This window comes from Alosa sapidissima, chromosome 23, assembly GCF_018492685.1.
Source record: "Alosa sapidissima isolate fAloSap1 chromosome 23, fAloSap1.pri, whole genome shotgun sequence".
NCBI classification, from domain to species: domain Eukaryota; kingdom Metazoa; phylum Chordata; class Actinopteri; order Clupeiformes; family Clupeidae; genus Alosa; species Alosa sapidissima.
Genome location: NC_055979.1, coordinates 7722949 through 7739946, shown reverse-complemented (window position 1 = coordinate 7739946; position 16998 = coordinate 7722949). Strand labels below are relative to the sequence as shown.

Sequence of the window (16998 nt, the reverse complement as noted above, 5' to 3'; positions counted from 1 at the left end):
AAAACACTGGATTTCTATTTACAGCAAAAGCTAGAGGACCATGACAAACAATTTCTATATTTTGCAAAAATTAATGAGGTTTGAATCCCCAACTGCAAGGCCACAACTTCTGAAGACCCAGCTCTTCAGAGAATATCTCCTCTTGTAGCACTACTTACAACTAGCCTTGCTAATTTTAGCACTTATCACCTGACTAGAACTGACACTTGACTGTATGAAAACAGCACTCACTGATGCACTTCATGTTCTTATCATACTCTATCTTTTACAGAATTGTTGGGAGAATTGTTTTAAAAAGTCGCTTGTAAGTGCTTTGTTTAAAAAGTGTCAGCCAATTGTGATGTAATGTACTGTATTGTAATGTTCAGGGGACATCTGGCTGAGTTTTACTGGGTTTCGGTTCACTGATAGCTAGGCCTAGCCTAGCCTCCGGCATAGCTGTTTTCTTAAACCTCCCCTTGACTACCAGCTCTTTAGCACGCTCTCATGGCTCATGCTCATAGACCTACACAGCCACTCACCCTCGTTCCTGTTGCATTCACCCCACCTCACTGACACCAAACCCACTCCCATCAATTCATCTCCCTCATATCTCAATTCATTTACTGGGACATGCCGTACGCCTGGAGAACCCATTTCCCATTTCTCTCTCTCCCTCCCTCTCTCCCTCTCTCCCTCTTTCCCTCTCCCTTCACCTACATCTTTCTCTCTCTCTCTCTCTCTCTCTTCCTCCCTCCATCCATCCTTGCCTCTCTCCACACTTCATTCCCAATTCTGAGGTGTTAGCGTCTGTATTGTGTGTTTGGGGTCCTCCTGGAAAGCGAGGGCTGTGATAGATTGATCATATTTGGGGGGCGGGGGGCATGTTTCCCCATGTAATCTGCCTCATTAGCGGCAGAAATAAGGTGAGGACACGCAGCGCCTTGGAGGAGAGCTGAGGTAATGACGGCGCTCGTGCCCACCAGCGACAGTGAGTTATGGGTACGGCAAATTGCTGAGATTGCTTTAATATCATCGTTCTCACAGAGGAAAAGGGATTGGCGCCGCAGCCAACCGCCACGCATACATACACACACACACACACACACACACACAAAGACAATAGACATATATCCGTGCGGCCACACATACACACACACACACACACACACACAGACAATACACATATATCCATGCACCCACACACACACACACACACACACACACACACACACACAGACAATACACATATAGCCATGCACCCACACACACACACACACAAACACACACAAACACAGACATATACACACACAGACACACACAGACAATACACATGCATACGTGCGCACACACACACACAGACAGTCCGACATACGCAGCCATATTCTGTACACACAACAAACCGAAATGAGAAAACAATAGCCTGGACCATAATATTTTGGCATTCCTCTTTCACCATTACCATTCTAATTTCCCATCTGTTTTGGAAATGCACCTCTGCATTTGTGAGACTGGACGCTTCTGCAGCCATGCTTTCCCCATGGACGTGCTGGTGGCCAAACAGAGTGCATGCATGATGGGGAGTGAGCTACAGTGGCACTGGAGGAGGCAGGTGGCATTGACTGTCGCTATACCCCCCCCCGACTGGTGAGACGTCCCCTCACGATGGCAGCTTGGTGACATTTGGTGGAGGCCCACACGGAGCTCTGCTTCATTTGACTGTCACCAAGACACGTCCAAAATCTGTCAAAACTGCCAAACGAGTCTGAGTCTGAAGTCGGCTCGCATCTCCAGGTCATGCAAATGAACAGTGTCCCTTTAAACAGACATTCGCCCCGAAACGCAGAGAGTGTCAACAGGGAGAGAAGCGCTGCATGGACAATAATGGGAGACGGATGAGTAATGAACACACTCTTAGGACTCCGGGACTCAGTGTCTGCCTCCTCACAGTCCCCAGCTACCACCACAGTAATTGTGAGATGGAAAGTTTCAAGCAAATGATCTCACAGTGTTTGTGGGTGAGTCACAGGCGTTAAGACTCGAGACTGATCTCAGAGATGCACGTGAGCATGGTCCCTATGCCTCACACGGCATCACACCCTTGGGCTATCTCTGCTGCTAAGCTACACTCATACAGCTCAGACATATTTATTGCATTATGTGAGCTGGGGTGTTGTATTGAGACTACTAAAACAGTTAGTTTTCCCAATAAACTGTTATTTAACATGGAAATGATGATGATGATGATGATGATGATGGTGATGAAGATGATGATGATGGTGATGAAGATGATGCTGCTGCTGATGATGATGATGATGGTGATGATGATGGTGATGAAGATGATGATGAAGATGATGCTGCTGATGATGATGGTGATGATGATGATGATGATGATGATGATAAGATGAAATGCCAATTAGTAAATGTGCATTCTGTGTCTTTTTGTTGACAATGCTCTGTGGGCTTAGCTGGCCTTGGCTTCACTGAGGCTTTGTTTGAGAAATTCTAGCGCTCTTAAACACCACTCTGCTCTGTCACGAGAACTCGTGATGATGCTCTGGGCCCCTCTGCTGTGAAATGCTTGTACATATCTAAAGTTTCTCTCTGTTTAGCTCTCAGGCTGTAATTGGCAGGTGAAGCTGTGCACACAAAAGTGTGTGTGTGGAAATCTGACGCGCGGTGGGAGGCTGACATATCAGTGTGCTTTAGAGACACTTCACTGTGCAAGTGGGAGACAAGAAAATGTGGGTTCCCCACACAGATGTTTGCTAGTGTGCACACAGACACACATGAACACACGAACACACACACACACACACACACAGACACACACACGCATCACATACACATGTCTGAACACATACACTGGCACATACTGTACATACATACACACACACAACTAATGGTGTCAGCAACCCTCAAGAGAATGCTCTCCCATCAGAGAAAATGTCCACTGTGGGGCCTTCTTGTTCTCTCTCTCTCTCTCACTCTCTCTCTCTCTCTCTGTCTCTCTCTCTCTAAAAGGCCCAGTGGTAAGAAGCATCACAGCATCCAAGCAAGCAGACAGGAACAAGACACTCTTACAACCTTCAAATGAGTTATTTTTAAGAACATACTGGCACAGGCTGTGCATGTGTGTGTGTGTGTGTGTGTGTGTGTCTGTGTGTGTGTGTGTGTGTGTGTGTGTGTGTAAGAAGACAATGAGATATATTTCATGATTTCCAGCAGGGATGTGACAGACGAAAAACTAGGGGGGAAGCCTCAGGAGCTGTCTCGAGCCTCACAGCAGTGCATTGTGGGTAAGGGGCTGAGAATCAGGTGTTGGAATCCTGTCTGATTCCTCCACACGGTTTCTCAGCTTAGTTCCTTTCTCTCATATTAGGGTCTGGAAATGTGCAATCAAAAGGAGATTGTTAGGGCAATTTTTTCTACCTGTCAATCAACATGCTGCTGGAGGTTGTAAGCGTGCTGACAAACAGGAGACACTGTTATTTAAAGGCTGACACAGATATCTTAACTGTTGTTAGGGCAACATTTTGAGACAGTTAATCAGATGTTAAAGCACTTACATAAACAAGAAGCGGACAGAGTTGTCTACGACAGTTTGTCATGGCTAATGCTCCAAATGGGTTTGGTCATTTTGATTGGACATTTAGTCTGCACCTCATGGATTTATGACCTGAGCCATGACCTGATCCAAACATTTTCAACCAGATTGACAGACAGTAAGGCAAAAACCCTAGCCCAAGTGGAGTCTGATAGAGTGTTTCATCAACAACAACAACCACTTTATATAGCGACCCAAAGGGCTTTACAGTGAAGAGGGAACCTCGCAAAACCACCACCAGTGTGTAGCACCCACCTGGGTGATTCAAGGTAGCCATTATGTGACAACACTCACCACACAGCTTGAGGTGGAGAGTGAGGGAATGAATGACTGAGCCAATTACACTGGAGGATGATTAGAGGGCCAGATTGAATGAGCCAGGCTGGGAATTTACCCAGGACACAGCACAGTCAATGTAGGATACCTAATGGCAGGCAAAGAGAAATTAGTTAATGCCTAGAGATTCTTCAACAGCAATTTGCAAAGGCTGAAAGGGTGCACTGGGCTGAGGAGTAAACGTTGGGTAATGGGTGACACGTGTGTACAAAGAATCTGTCTTTTTTCATTAGGAAGTGTATCTTTAATATACTGCACACAGACACCCGTTTGCATAGAGGAGAGGCATCGTTCATCACCATCACCAAATATCAACAAATAACTTACACAACTAGACAACCAAAACAACTACAGAATGAATCAGACTCATCATAAAGTAGGAGCGTATCCAGGGTCATGCACACCTTCACATTCAGAGAACGTCATATATCTCTCTAATCACAGGAATATCACAGATCCTCAGTGGGGAAAAATATTCTCACCATACTGTGTGTGGCTACTGGCTACTGGCTAGATCAATACTCAGGCTTATTAAGAAAGCCTAACCTCCCCAGATCACGGAGTGATCATTCTGTGCCTGTGCATAACATTCCAGGAAGTACTGTTAATACACAGATCAAGAGGGGCGTAGATATTCAAATATCCTTGATTACTGACAAGATAGAGCAACGTAATTCGTTACTATGGGAGCAAAACGGGACAGTTCCGATCTGCATAAGTGGGAGTGTCAGCTTACGTCACTAAATCAACTTTCTCTCTTAACAAGCAATAAGAGCAGATAAACATAATTGTGTTTACAGTAGTATTGTCTATAATCATGTACTGTATGATACCAATGAATCATTCTTTAGGACAAGGCTCCGCTTTGACCCTCTTTGATTCATTTCACACAAACACACATACAGTTCATAACACACATGCTCACATGTACAGCTGAGAGTAGAACACACACTTCCACATGCACACACACTAACACACTTCACACAGACTTTACACACACACACACACACACACACACACACACTACACATGTTACACACATAGAGACATATAAGTCACACACAAATTCGCACACAAGTACACGCATGGCTATCACACGGATGAAAAAACAAAAACACATTCACACCTATATCCATATTGTACGCGCTCATGCTCACACATGCACACGCCAGAAGAAAGCACGGAGGCACTGAAGCACTCACACACAAGTACTGAGAGCCATATGCAATATGCATGAATCCATACATGCCCCAGAGCCTTCAGGTAGCTGATAGGAGAGGGAATATACAGACCAGTGAGTAGACATACACTATATATGAGTCCTTAATGCACACCAAGCATCGTGTACTCTGGGCATATGTACACAAAGGAACACCAAACAAACATCCAAGAATACATATGAACAGACAAATACACATATGCACACACACACACACACACACACACATACATACACACACACACACATACGTTGTTCACCCTGGCCCTCCTCACAGTGCCTTGCTAATGAGAGGATCAGAAGCCTATGCACCAGGTGGATTATGGGATTGCAGGCTACATGATAGCCTGAATGAGGATTATAGAGATGGAGAGAACCACGCCGGCAGGAAGCAGTTAGCTTAGCGACCGACCCCCATCAAAAAGTCAACAAGGGGTAGAAATGGCATGTCATCGGTCTCTCCAGTAATCGTTCTCCAAGGAGCCAGCTATCGATCAGCTAGTTATCTGCTCAGTGCCTGGGCTTGACAGAATCACTCGGTGTTAATTTGATGTCAAATGCTTGGACTGTACACACCCACTAGCAAGCAGGTTTTCAAGGGCTGCCTGGATCTGTCTTTAAGTCGGTTTTGTATTGTGTGTCTGTAGTAACAGATTTTTATTTTTAATTTTCTGTTAACATCTATATCAAAGACAATATCAAATTATTTGTGTGCTTTTTGGAAAAAAATTATGTTCAATTTAACTTTTTTTTAACTTGTTCTGGCCCCTCACAATTTATTATATAGCCTGAAATATTTAGTGTATTCCAGAAATTCATTAGATCTTTTTCTGTTTGAGTAGTCATATATGTAAAAGTAATATATGTAAAACAAATGACCATGTGGCTTTCATGTGATAGCTTTTCATTAGAACCACTCACACTGAAACAGCAGTAAAAAATATTCTCTTTTATATAGTGTTCTCTGGCCGTTGTGGGGGCTGGTAAAAAGGATAGCCAGTTTTTATAATTATTATGACCCGTTTTTACTGTTATGAATTCCTTTATGGCTTGCTGCTTGTGTTTTACTAATCTCCCATAAGAAAGCCTCTCATGCAAAGAAAAAGCCTCCATCATTTCAATATCAAGGACTATTAAAAAGTGCTGCCCCCCTTCCCATGCAGAACTGGCTTCAGTGATCAGGAGAGAAGGCAGGTCAGATATAAAGATGACTAGATTTAACGCTGCAGTGGACCTAATTCTTTTCAAACTGAGAGGGTTTATTGTGGTTCATCAGCAAAGGCTCTATGCCAATGGGTAACACACTTCTGTGTTCCACTCTTAATAGAATATCATAAAAGGATGAAAAATCTTAGCCTCATTCGATGGCAATACTCTTCTCTACACTCAAGGTCATTTCTCTTAAATTGAATGGGCTTGCAGTTCACTGTAGAAAAGAGTTGTGTCTATTGTTTCCACTTTTTTTGTTTCCATTCTTTATTTATTTATTTTCTTTTTCTATATTTTTTTCATTTTATTCTTTTTTCTCTCTCTCCCTTCCAGAAGTGGTGGGTTGAAAGAAAAGCAGATTTGAGGCGCAAGTCTGTTGAGAGTATTTGTCCCAGGAGATCTCAGATATGCTGAGCCCGGCAAACAATGGAAGGATTCAGAAGAACGAAGAAAGTAGAAAAACAACAAGAAAGAAAATGCACGGAAATAAACAGGGCGCGAAAGCCGCAAGTTTATAACAACCACAAACCTCCAACCCCCCCCCCCCCACACCCTCTGACTCACTGCCACCCACAAACAATGCAGAACTATCAAAAGATCCAGCCATACGATAATGATCCAATAATACTTTATCGATTCCATCTCAATTTTTACCCCCCATAATGATAAGAGGGAAATCGCTTCCTCCAGGCAAAGTTGGATATTACAAAGCTCACTAAGTATTGCTCCTCCTGGGTCCCGCGTGGAGAGAGAGTCCAAATATAAAGGCAGCGAGCACACTAAAACCAAGTTATCATTCAAATGAAAAGAAAAGCTAAGATGTTTTTTTTTCTCCTCTCCCTCTTGGCCCTGCTGTTTGTATTCATGAAGAGGAGCAAGAGATCCTAGTCGTCGGGATTATTCCAATGGTGGCGGAGATGATGAGTTGTGTCTGGCTGTTTTTTAAGACTAAAAGCATACAAAACCCCGGAACCATCCGTTTTTTTTCTCACTGAGTGTGGAAAGTGCACTGGGGCAGACATTAATGTTATTGATTTCTTCCGAGAGCGAAGGGGCAGCATCTGGAATTTACCGGTGAATCGGAATGCCGCCCTTAATGACGAGAGAGAGAGAGAGAGAGAGAGAGAGAGAGAGAGAGAGAGAGAGAGAGAGAGAGGAGCGACGGGAGCTGGCGGCGCGTGGCGGCTGCGTCTGGGCCCCCAATCAGGCGCCATGCCAGTCAATACCGAAGAGAAGGTGGCATTCCGTTTAAACAGGAAGCAGCAGGTACTTCCAGTCAGAGTGTGAGTCAGTGTGTGAGTGTATGTTTGTGTTTTTGTGTGTGTGTGTGTGTGTTTGTGTGTGTGTTTGTGTGTGTATGCCTGTATGTGTCTGTGTGTGTGTGTGTGTGTGTGTGTGTGTGTGTGTGTGTGTGTGTGTGTGTGGTGTGTGTGTGTGTGTGTGTGTGTGTGTGACTGCCTGCCGATGTGTTGCACCTGCTTGCCTTTGTGTGCCGTTTTTGCCGAGTTCCCCTATCACACACTTGAGTCACAGCTGGAAAGGCTTGTGTGTGATGTGTGCGATGATAACGAGCTAAACATCCCAGGGCCATAAAAAGAGAGAGAGAGTGAGCGATGGAGAGATAGAGACAGAAAGAGAGAGCGAGAGGGGTGAGAAATATAGAGAGAGGTGAAGAAAGGAGACAGAGAGGGGTAGAGGGAGGGTGAGATAGAGATAGAGAAATGGATGGAGACATGAGGAGAAGAAGGAAGATAAATGGACCAGAACACAGATGTACAGAGCAGAGAGAAAATAACATAGGAGGAGAGAGAAAGAGAGGGAATGACATAATGAAGCCAGACAGACAAAGGTAAAAAAAAACATTGTTTAAAAGGAATAAAAAGGGGAGAAAGGGGAGATAGAGAGAAAGAGAAAGAGAGAGGGACAGACATAGAGGGAAAGAGAGAAATTGAGATGGAAAAAGATGGAACACAGAAACGGATGTGTATATAGCTTACTGTGACACATACACACACACACATGCACACACACACACACACACACACACACACACACACACACACACACACACACACACACACACACACACACACAGAGGACCGCCCCGTATACAGACCGACACAGACCCATAGACCCCAGAGCAGGCCCTTCTTATGTTCCTCTGTTTGTTGGATGTCAGCAGTTCCCATGTGTTGCCACAGTTGGTATTGGCACAAGGTCCCTGACAATCACGCTCCCTAGGCGTTAGTCACCGCCCGCCTGTGCCACAAAACATCTCAGCCGGCCACACACACACACACACACACACACACACACACACACACACGTTTATGAAACACTGGCAACAGATTGCACTGACAGATGCCCCCCCTCCCCTCCACCTCCATCCCCCCATGGGCTCACCAGTCATCGTGTGCTACCCATGAATCCCCATGTCCAGATCTGAAGACCGTCCAGGGTTCAGCTCACAAAGCTGCCCGCAACAGGCTGCCTTGCACATGGCAGAGAAAGTCTCTGGAGAAAGTTTCTGGAGAGTTCCCAGAAAGCCTCTCCTCCACCCCTCAGTCACCTACACACACACATACACACACACACACACACACACACACACACACACACACACACACACACACACACACACACACACACACACACACTCACCACCACCATGACTCCCTCCCCATCGAGTATGGCATGCTGAGTAATGTATGCCGACCCACTTTAGCAGGGCTCCCCTGACGACCCAGAGAGAAGCTGACATAATAAGGACACACAGGCAAGCACTCGAGAAACAACTTCCTCCCATCCTCATCCCCATCCACATCCACATTCCCACATCCACATCCACATTCCCACATCCACATCCACATCCACATCCACATCCCCATATCCCCACATCCCCATCCACATCCCCATCCCCATCCACATCCCCATCCCCACATCCACATCCCCATCCACATCAATCAATATTACTGTAATATTCAAAGACTCTCAAAGTTTTGAATTCTGATAGTGAACTCCCAGCTACCCTGAATTTGCATTGCTAATGCACAGAATGATTCTCAGTCTGTTTGTTTGTTTGTTTCAGAATGTTGTTCACATCTTGTATACTGTACCCACAGCTCAGCACTAATGATCACACATCAATACAAAAATGAATAGTTCTGTTTGGAAAAAAAAATGCATTCAAGTCCAAGCATCCAGCCCAGCAGCAGACTCCATTTAAGTAGCATCAGCGTTATTTGCCCAACAGCTGTCTTACAGACTATATCAATACAGCAATTTCATTGCATAAGTCGAGTAATCCAGAGTGTGATGCTCAAATTAGACAGAGATAATGTTCTCCCAGGAAAGTCCATATCCTAAGGGAGTGCTACCCCCAACCTCAAATGAAACACATACACATACACACACACAAACACACACACAAACACACACACACACACACACACACACACACACACACACACATACACACACACACACACACACACACACATGCACACACACACACATATACAAAAATGCTTCTTCAATGGGATAGCAACACACAAAGAAACACACACACACACACACACACGGCTGAGTCCTCCTCATCCGGCAGCCCAGAGGACTGTCATTAGCTGCATCTGACACCTCTGACTGACAGTTTGATGTTCTACCGTTCTGACAGATGTTCCTGCTGTACCCTGCTATTTCCTATTCCTATTTTTCTTGTCTCCAGAATGACTATTTTTATTAACTAAAATAACTTACTTTTACTCTGAGTGTGTCTGTCTATGTGTGTGTGTGTGTGTGTGTGTGTGTGTGTGTGTGTGTGTGTGTGTGTGTGTGTGTGTGCATGTGTGTCTGTGTGATACTGTACATGCATGTGTGGGTGGACAGGGGTGGGCGATTGGTGGTCAGGTAAGGGTAGGGGCATTGGTAAGAGACCTTGCATTTGTTTATGGGTCAATGACGTGACATGCAGATTTCTGTGTCCATAGTTATTTATACATAGATATATAGACTTTATTCTTGCACTGTTGCACTGTTTGACTTACTCATTTGCACCATCACCATGACACTCATTCACACAGAGCACCTTACCTTACCTTATGCACAGATGACCACAGGCTCAGTCCCTGCTTCAGTCATTGCAAGCGCACCTGATTGATTAATCACCCACTATGTGGATACTGTTTTTTAGAATTGATTTAGATTAAGTTTTATTTAGTATAATTTGTATTTTAGTATATTTAGTATATTCTTTATCTTCTACAGTCCTTATTGCTTAGTTGTGTTTTTTTATATTATATACTTTTAATTACTTTGTCTGCTGTTAGTGAATGTGTGTGTGTATGTCTGTATGCTACTGTGACCTTGAATTTCCCCCAGGGATCAATAAAGTATCTATCTATCTATCTATCTATCTATCTATCTATCTATCTATCTATCTATCTATCTATCCTGATGAGTGAAACATTTGTAAACCTCTCTCAAATATTGATAAAAATAGCTATTCTTTCTTTATAGTTGGACTTGTACAGTTTACATGTCAGGTGGTACAACCAATGTAAAACCAAGAACAAGTTATTTTATAATAAAACTCTTTATTGTATTGAAAAATTGAATGGAAGAACTTGCTAGCAAAGTCAAAAGGTTATATAGGTGTCCAAGAAGATGCCAAGTGGTGCAACCACATCGTCAGGTGGTGAAACCAGGTAAAATACTAAAAATATGAAAAAAAAAAAATGTTTTTAAATGTGTTGTACCTAATTATTATATTAAACAAAATACTTTTTGTCATTTGTAAAGTTATTTATTGACATTTTAAATGTAAAGTTGGATGTTGGAAAACCAAAATACCCAACCTCTGCAATGAAGTATTTTTAAGTTACTTTTAATACCAAAGTCGACTACAAAATAATAATGTGTTAAGCACTGAAAATGTTGTGCATCCAATAAGACTTTAAACACAGTCTTCCAACTTCAAAAAATGCATTCTGTCGATTAATATTTTTTTGAAAAGATGTTTTTAAAAGCCTTATTTATCAATGACCCTTCTGGAAGACTTATAGACTGACCAACAGGGAATAAAAAGAAAATCGGCCACCTTGCAGTCTCTTGCAACCTACAGATCCATTAACAACATGTTGTGCCTCAACCCTGCCTGTTTCCATGTAACCAGCCACTGAGGGTGGTAGCGGGGGGTGACGGGAGAAGGTGGGGGGGGGGCAGTTCTCTCCCACACAGACGCGCCTGATTGACCGAGTTCACACCCGCAGTGCTGGGACGACAGACATCCACACCCAGTGCCAGTCATTGAGTGTCCACACCATTATCATTCTGGCCAACTCCACAGACAGTTCAGCATCCAATGGGGATTGTCACAGACCCATCAGTCTCCCAAACATGCATCTTACACACACCCACAAACACACACGCACACATACACGCATACACATACACATACACATGCAGTACACAGAGAGAGAGAGAGAGCCATGTAATACCAGATCAGTGCTCATTAGCTAACATGCCCTCAATCTGTCTGAGGGTGGCACACTACCCCGAGGTGCAAATGTAAATTTTTCATTGCCACATCGCTGGCTTGTGACAACTGCCTTTCATGTGAAGTAATCTGGGAAGATGTCTGGGAACCAGGAGGGGCAGTGCAGCAGTGTGTGTGTGTGTGTGTGTGTGTGTGTGTGTGTGTGTGTGTGTGTGTGTGTGTGTGTGTGTGTGTGCATGCATGTGTGTGTGGCTTTGTGTGTGTGTGTGTGTGTGTGTGTGTGTGTGTGTGTGTGTGTGTGTGTGTGTGTGTGTGTGTGTGCAGGTGTGTGTGTGTGTGTGTGCGCGCGGCTTTGTGTGTGTGTGTGTGTGTGTGTGTGTGTGTGTGTGTGTATGTATGTTGTGTTTGTGTGCATGCATGTGTGCGTGTGTGTGTGTGTGTGCGTGTGTGTGTGTGTGTGTGTGTGTGTGTGTGTGTGTATGTGTCAGTGTGTGCATACGTCTATGTGTTTATGAGCATGCCTTCTGAAGCAGAGGAGAGGGAGGAGTGGGAGGAGGGGAGGGGAGGGGTGGAGGTGGGGACTCCCGTTCATTTGTCGCTGTTTGGCAGCATCTTGATTCTAATCACTCAGAATATGTTTGGTTGCGTATGCAATCTGTGCAAGTTTGGCCCCCAGTATCGTTCAGTAGAGGCGGGGGACCTTTTTCCTACTGTGTCTAGTATGTAGTAACATACATATTCAGACCTTTCAGATCATTCTGTCTGAAATCTCATCAGTTCTTTGAATATATACCGGTAGTTATGCTTTAAAGTTGGTTTAAACACTGGCTTACTGTAGTAGCTCAACATGTAAACAAAATATAATTATCGCATAATATTATAATATTACCAGAAAACAACTAACTGGCCAGATTATAGACATGACCATTGTGGGCAGTGGCAGTTCGAGCTCAATGTTTAGTCCCTCAGACACATTTATTTTAATTTAATTTTAACTGATGGCCAGGGGCTTTAGTGAACTATGAATCATAAATATCTGCCAGCCCAAAGTGCTATTTTTTTAATCATCTAGGCAAAAAAATGTCTGAGTAGATTGATTTCTTGACATCCGGTCGCAGTACGGGACTTACGTTTCAGCACCTTGGACAGCGCACACCGCCGCCCTTTTACAGTAAAATGCAATGCAATGAGAGTGCAGTTCTATACGAATGTTTTTCTGCTAGTTCACCGATTAAATATGGAAAGTGTAACTTACCCCCGATATCTGGCCGAAGATTCTTGTCATATTCTTTCAGTAAATTATTAAGTATCAGAGTTGCGTCTGTCTCCTGACTTCTTGGAGCAAGCATTTGATTGACAGTAACGTCCTCATATTCTTCATCATATTCAACTGCTCTGCAACTGGGGGAAATCACGTACATACAAAGTCAGTTACCATGCATGACTACATACAAGGTACACACAACAGGTAACAGGTTCATTCAATTATCCGTACTTGTATGACTTATTAGTTTAATGTGTGTGTGTGTGTGTGTGTGTGTGTGTGTGTGTTTAGGACTAAATAGGCTAATAGGCTAATTAGATAAAAGTTGGTCTTTGCAGGTCGCCACTGAGTTACACCCTGTTGTGGTGGAAAGCCTGTATCAAAATATTCTTAAATGTAACGGTCAGCTTAATGATTCTTGACATATGAAACAATATGCGCAATTATCATGGCAGTCTGATTCCAACATCTGTAACCACTGCTCCATAATTTGACATTAAACGGACATGTTTTGTTCATAGTCTTTCAGAGTCTTACCTACGGCATTTGACAGCAGACACGTTAAAACATGTTAAAGCGCCTTACTTACCGGCTATGTTCCACTGACAGAAGTATGGCACATATCAAGAATTTGCTCAACATGTTTACACGGCGGCCAAATCAACAGTGAGAAACAACCAGACACAATCCACAGGAGTCGCTCGAAACGGAGCTGCGCTCTAGACGCTAACACGTTCCTCCAGCAACACCTAATTCACCATTTCTCCTCTTTGCGTCAAAGGGATTTCCATCAAAGACTTTTTAAATCCAGCAATAAATCTGAAACCCCCGTGCGAAGAGCTCTCGGTGCTTTTGTAGACGCGGTTAGTTCACGTCTGTGAAAAATGTCTTAACTAGCAAACCACATCCTCTAGTGCATGAGAGATGCGCAAAGCAGCCTTGGAAGTGATATGATGACGTTCATGTAGGTACAGTTGGGCATCCGCCTCCAAATTGAACTCCCTTGAGAATACCTTTTGGTCCATACCATTTTCTCTTTCTTAACAATCCTTACAGCAGTCACTTACCCACTTTGAAGATGCACATACGATGGTCCAAACTAAGTACTGTGAAGATTTCACCGTAAACAACCTCTTGGACTGATGCCAATTATACTTCTTCATTTGATAACATTTCACATTAGCCACCAATTAGACCGACTGCGTCAGGAAAGATTCCACACACCCCTTTCAGCACTAGCACAAACATTTACAATGTTTGTTGCTGTTGTTTTTTTTACCGTCGCTGGAATACCACTGAAATGCATGCCTTTGTGAACTGAAAGAAGCATATTCTGGACCGATTTCAATAGACTTTGATAGGCTACTGCTCGATATTTAGTTAAATGGCTGCTGAGCTTTAACTCTTCCTATCCTTGGCAACAGGTGTTTGGGGTCGAAATGGAAGTATTCTGGTGACGTTTTGTTTTACTTCTTTAAACAGCTGGATAGTGCGTTCACTATCTGAACTAACTGTCAAAACTAAGATTTTCCGTCACATTTTTTTTATGAGAAACTGTTGAACAAAAGTTCAACTCTGATCTGGTGCAGTTGTGGGAGAGCATGATGCAAATAAGACCAATGTTACTTACACAAGTTCCACAGATGTATGAAGACAGCACAGTGTGCAATGGGAATGTTAATACAAATCTGCTATATAACCGGGGGGTTTCTATCCGGAAACCAGAAGTCGCGCCCTTGTGGTCTTCAATCTACTGGACTTTGACTGTAACGTCCAACTGTGAGGAAGTGCAAGCGATGCCAGAGTAACAGAGCACCATCATGTGGTAAAATGTGAAATTGCACCTACTGCTTTGCCAAGAACGTTTTCCTACGTATGGTGAGAGAGAGCCCTCATCACCATTGAAAACATTTAATCACTTGTTGATAGCAATAGTTACTTAATAAATGTACGTGTACTGTATGGTTATTTACCTGTAGCAACAGAGTATGAATTATATCATCTCAGATTAACTCTGGCAGCTATTATAAGACTGAGGACAGAGGCTAGTAATCATCTTTACTGGCCAACAGGACCAGACACATAGTGCTTTTCCAACTTGTCAAGATCACTAATCAAAAATGGCTGCCGTATGGGAGCTGGCATCATCAGGGGCGGCTTAAAATGGAGGAAGGCGTGGGCACCCTGGGGTGGGGGGAGGGGGAAGGGATGTAGAGAGAAACTTAAGCAGCACCAAATCCTTGAGAAACAGCTGCACACCAGATGTGGCTACCATCCCGGAGGCTGTTGGGATAGGCGGAGTCCTCCCACATCGCTCCATCGCAGCGGGATGCCACGTCCCTGGTTACCCCCCCCCCCCCCCCACCCACCCACCCAACCCCCCAGCTGGTAATCCAGTGAGCCATCAGGACCAGCGACAGCTCTCTCTCTCTCTCTCTCTCTCACGTATCGGGATGTTACAGCAGCAACAGTAACAGCAACAGTCACATCCGGAACCAATTCAATCCAGCACATAAACTTGACATTCTGGACAGTAATACACTAACATTATGGCTCTTTTCTAGAAACATCCCGGACCACCACCAGGTTTTAGAATATTCTCCACAGGATTAATCCATAAGATGATCCTGGTGAAAACTGTATTGGAATCCTGATTATGGTGTATGTTGCACTGTGTGAAAATCTGTTATACTAATGCAGGTCATGTATTTTGTGATCTAACATGCAAACACTTCATGCTCACATATATCAAGCATGGATTTATTGCTTTAGGTACATGATGCTTTTAATGAAATCTTTACAGTTGGTTTGCTGTCCAGTCATCAAAATCTTTTTTTTTTCCCTCGCATACATTACACACTGTGTTCCTTTGAAAGCTCTTGTTGTAGCAGTAGTATCCGGGTTGGAACAAAGAATGCTGGGATATGGTCCATCCATATTGGTCCAAGAGGTGGTTACATTAGTTACATTTCTGATGCAGTGGACGAGTCTGCTTTGCTGAATCGATCAGTCAGTTTCATGTGCTTTTTGCAGGTGTTCCTTCTATTAGGGAGGAGCACCAGTTCTCTTAAAAAGTCTCTAAATACATCCATATACATGTGGAAAAAAAGAGGTCAATAATGTAAAATATAGAAAGCATTGTATTTCAGCAGTAAGCAAATCATCAATGGGCTCATCAAAGTTCTTCCATAATCCCGACAGCAAGGAGAGGCATCTCTATAGACTTTATAAGGGATTGTTAGCCGTGCGGTCCAGGCCTTCAGAGGGAGCCTTGCACTGAGGGGGAGGTCAGGGAAGAGCAATCCCAGTGGCAAGAGTCCAAAGTCAGGCATCAAAGCGCAATTAGCTGGCTGTCAACAGCGCACACGTCCAACCATGGTAGTAGTGGTGGTGGTGGTGGTGGTGGTGGTTGGGTTCCTTTCAAAAGGTAGCATTGTTGTGTATGATCGCGGTAGTTTGATCCTTTTTGGCGAAACCTGCTGCTTGTTTCCTGAGCCAAAGGAAATCACTCAGTTTGATTCGCCCCCATTTTTCCGCTCGGTCTCGTAGCATTGCAAATAGCAAAAAGCTGTCCATGCTTGTTTCTCCCCAATGGGTGTTCGTCTCTTGAAACATGTGCACACTGTGCAATTAAGTCCAGAATTCAATAAGAAAAAAGAGTCTTGTATGTATACTTAACAATTACTTAAGGTGATAAATTAATGCCAATGTACAATGAGTGAAAAAATCCTTCCTTAATGAGCATCTGAGTCATAAGAAATGTGTCCAAACATGGAGCGAAGTAAGAAGTTGCAAATAGCTCTCCTAAGTCTAACTCATCATTCTCTTCAACCATAAAATGTAACAAGAGCTGAAACATGTAAGCATTATTAAAACAAGTGCATGGAAAC

General features: G+C 43.6%; 1 protein-coding gene across 2 annotated transcripts in view; it reads right to left on the bottom strand.

Annotated features, from left to right (window-relative positions):
• The window catches only part of LOC121698919 (gamma-aminobutyric acid receptor subunit gamma-3-like), a 47505-nt gene extending 33571 nt beyond the window's left edge, over nucleotides 1-13934 (bottom strand). For both annotated transcript variants that reach the window (XM_042081433.1, XM_042081432.1), the window contains exons 1-2: nucleotides 13698-13934; nucleotides 13100-13245 (exon numbers count right to left, since the gene is read on the bottom strand). In XM_042081433.1, the coding sequence (XP_041937367.1) occupies nucleotides 13100-13245; nucleotides 13698-13750 (199 nt within the window). In that variant the 5' untranslated portion in view covers nucleotides 13751-13934. The remainder of the gene's footprint in view (nucleotides 1-13099; nucleotides 13246-13697) is intronic.
• Between the last annotated feature and the right edge of the window lie 3064 nt (nucleotides 13935-16998).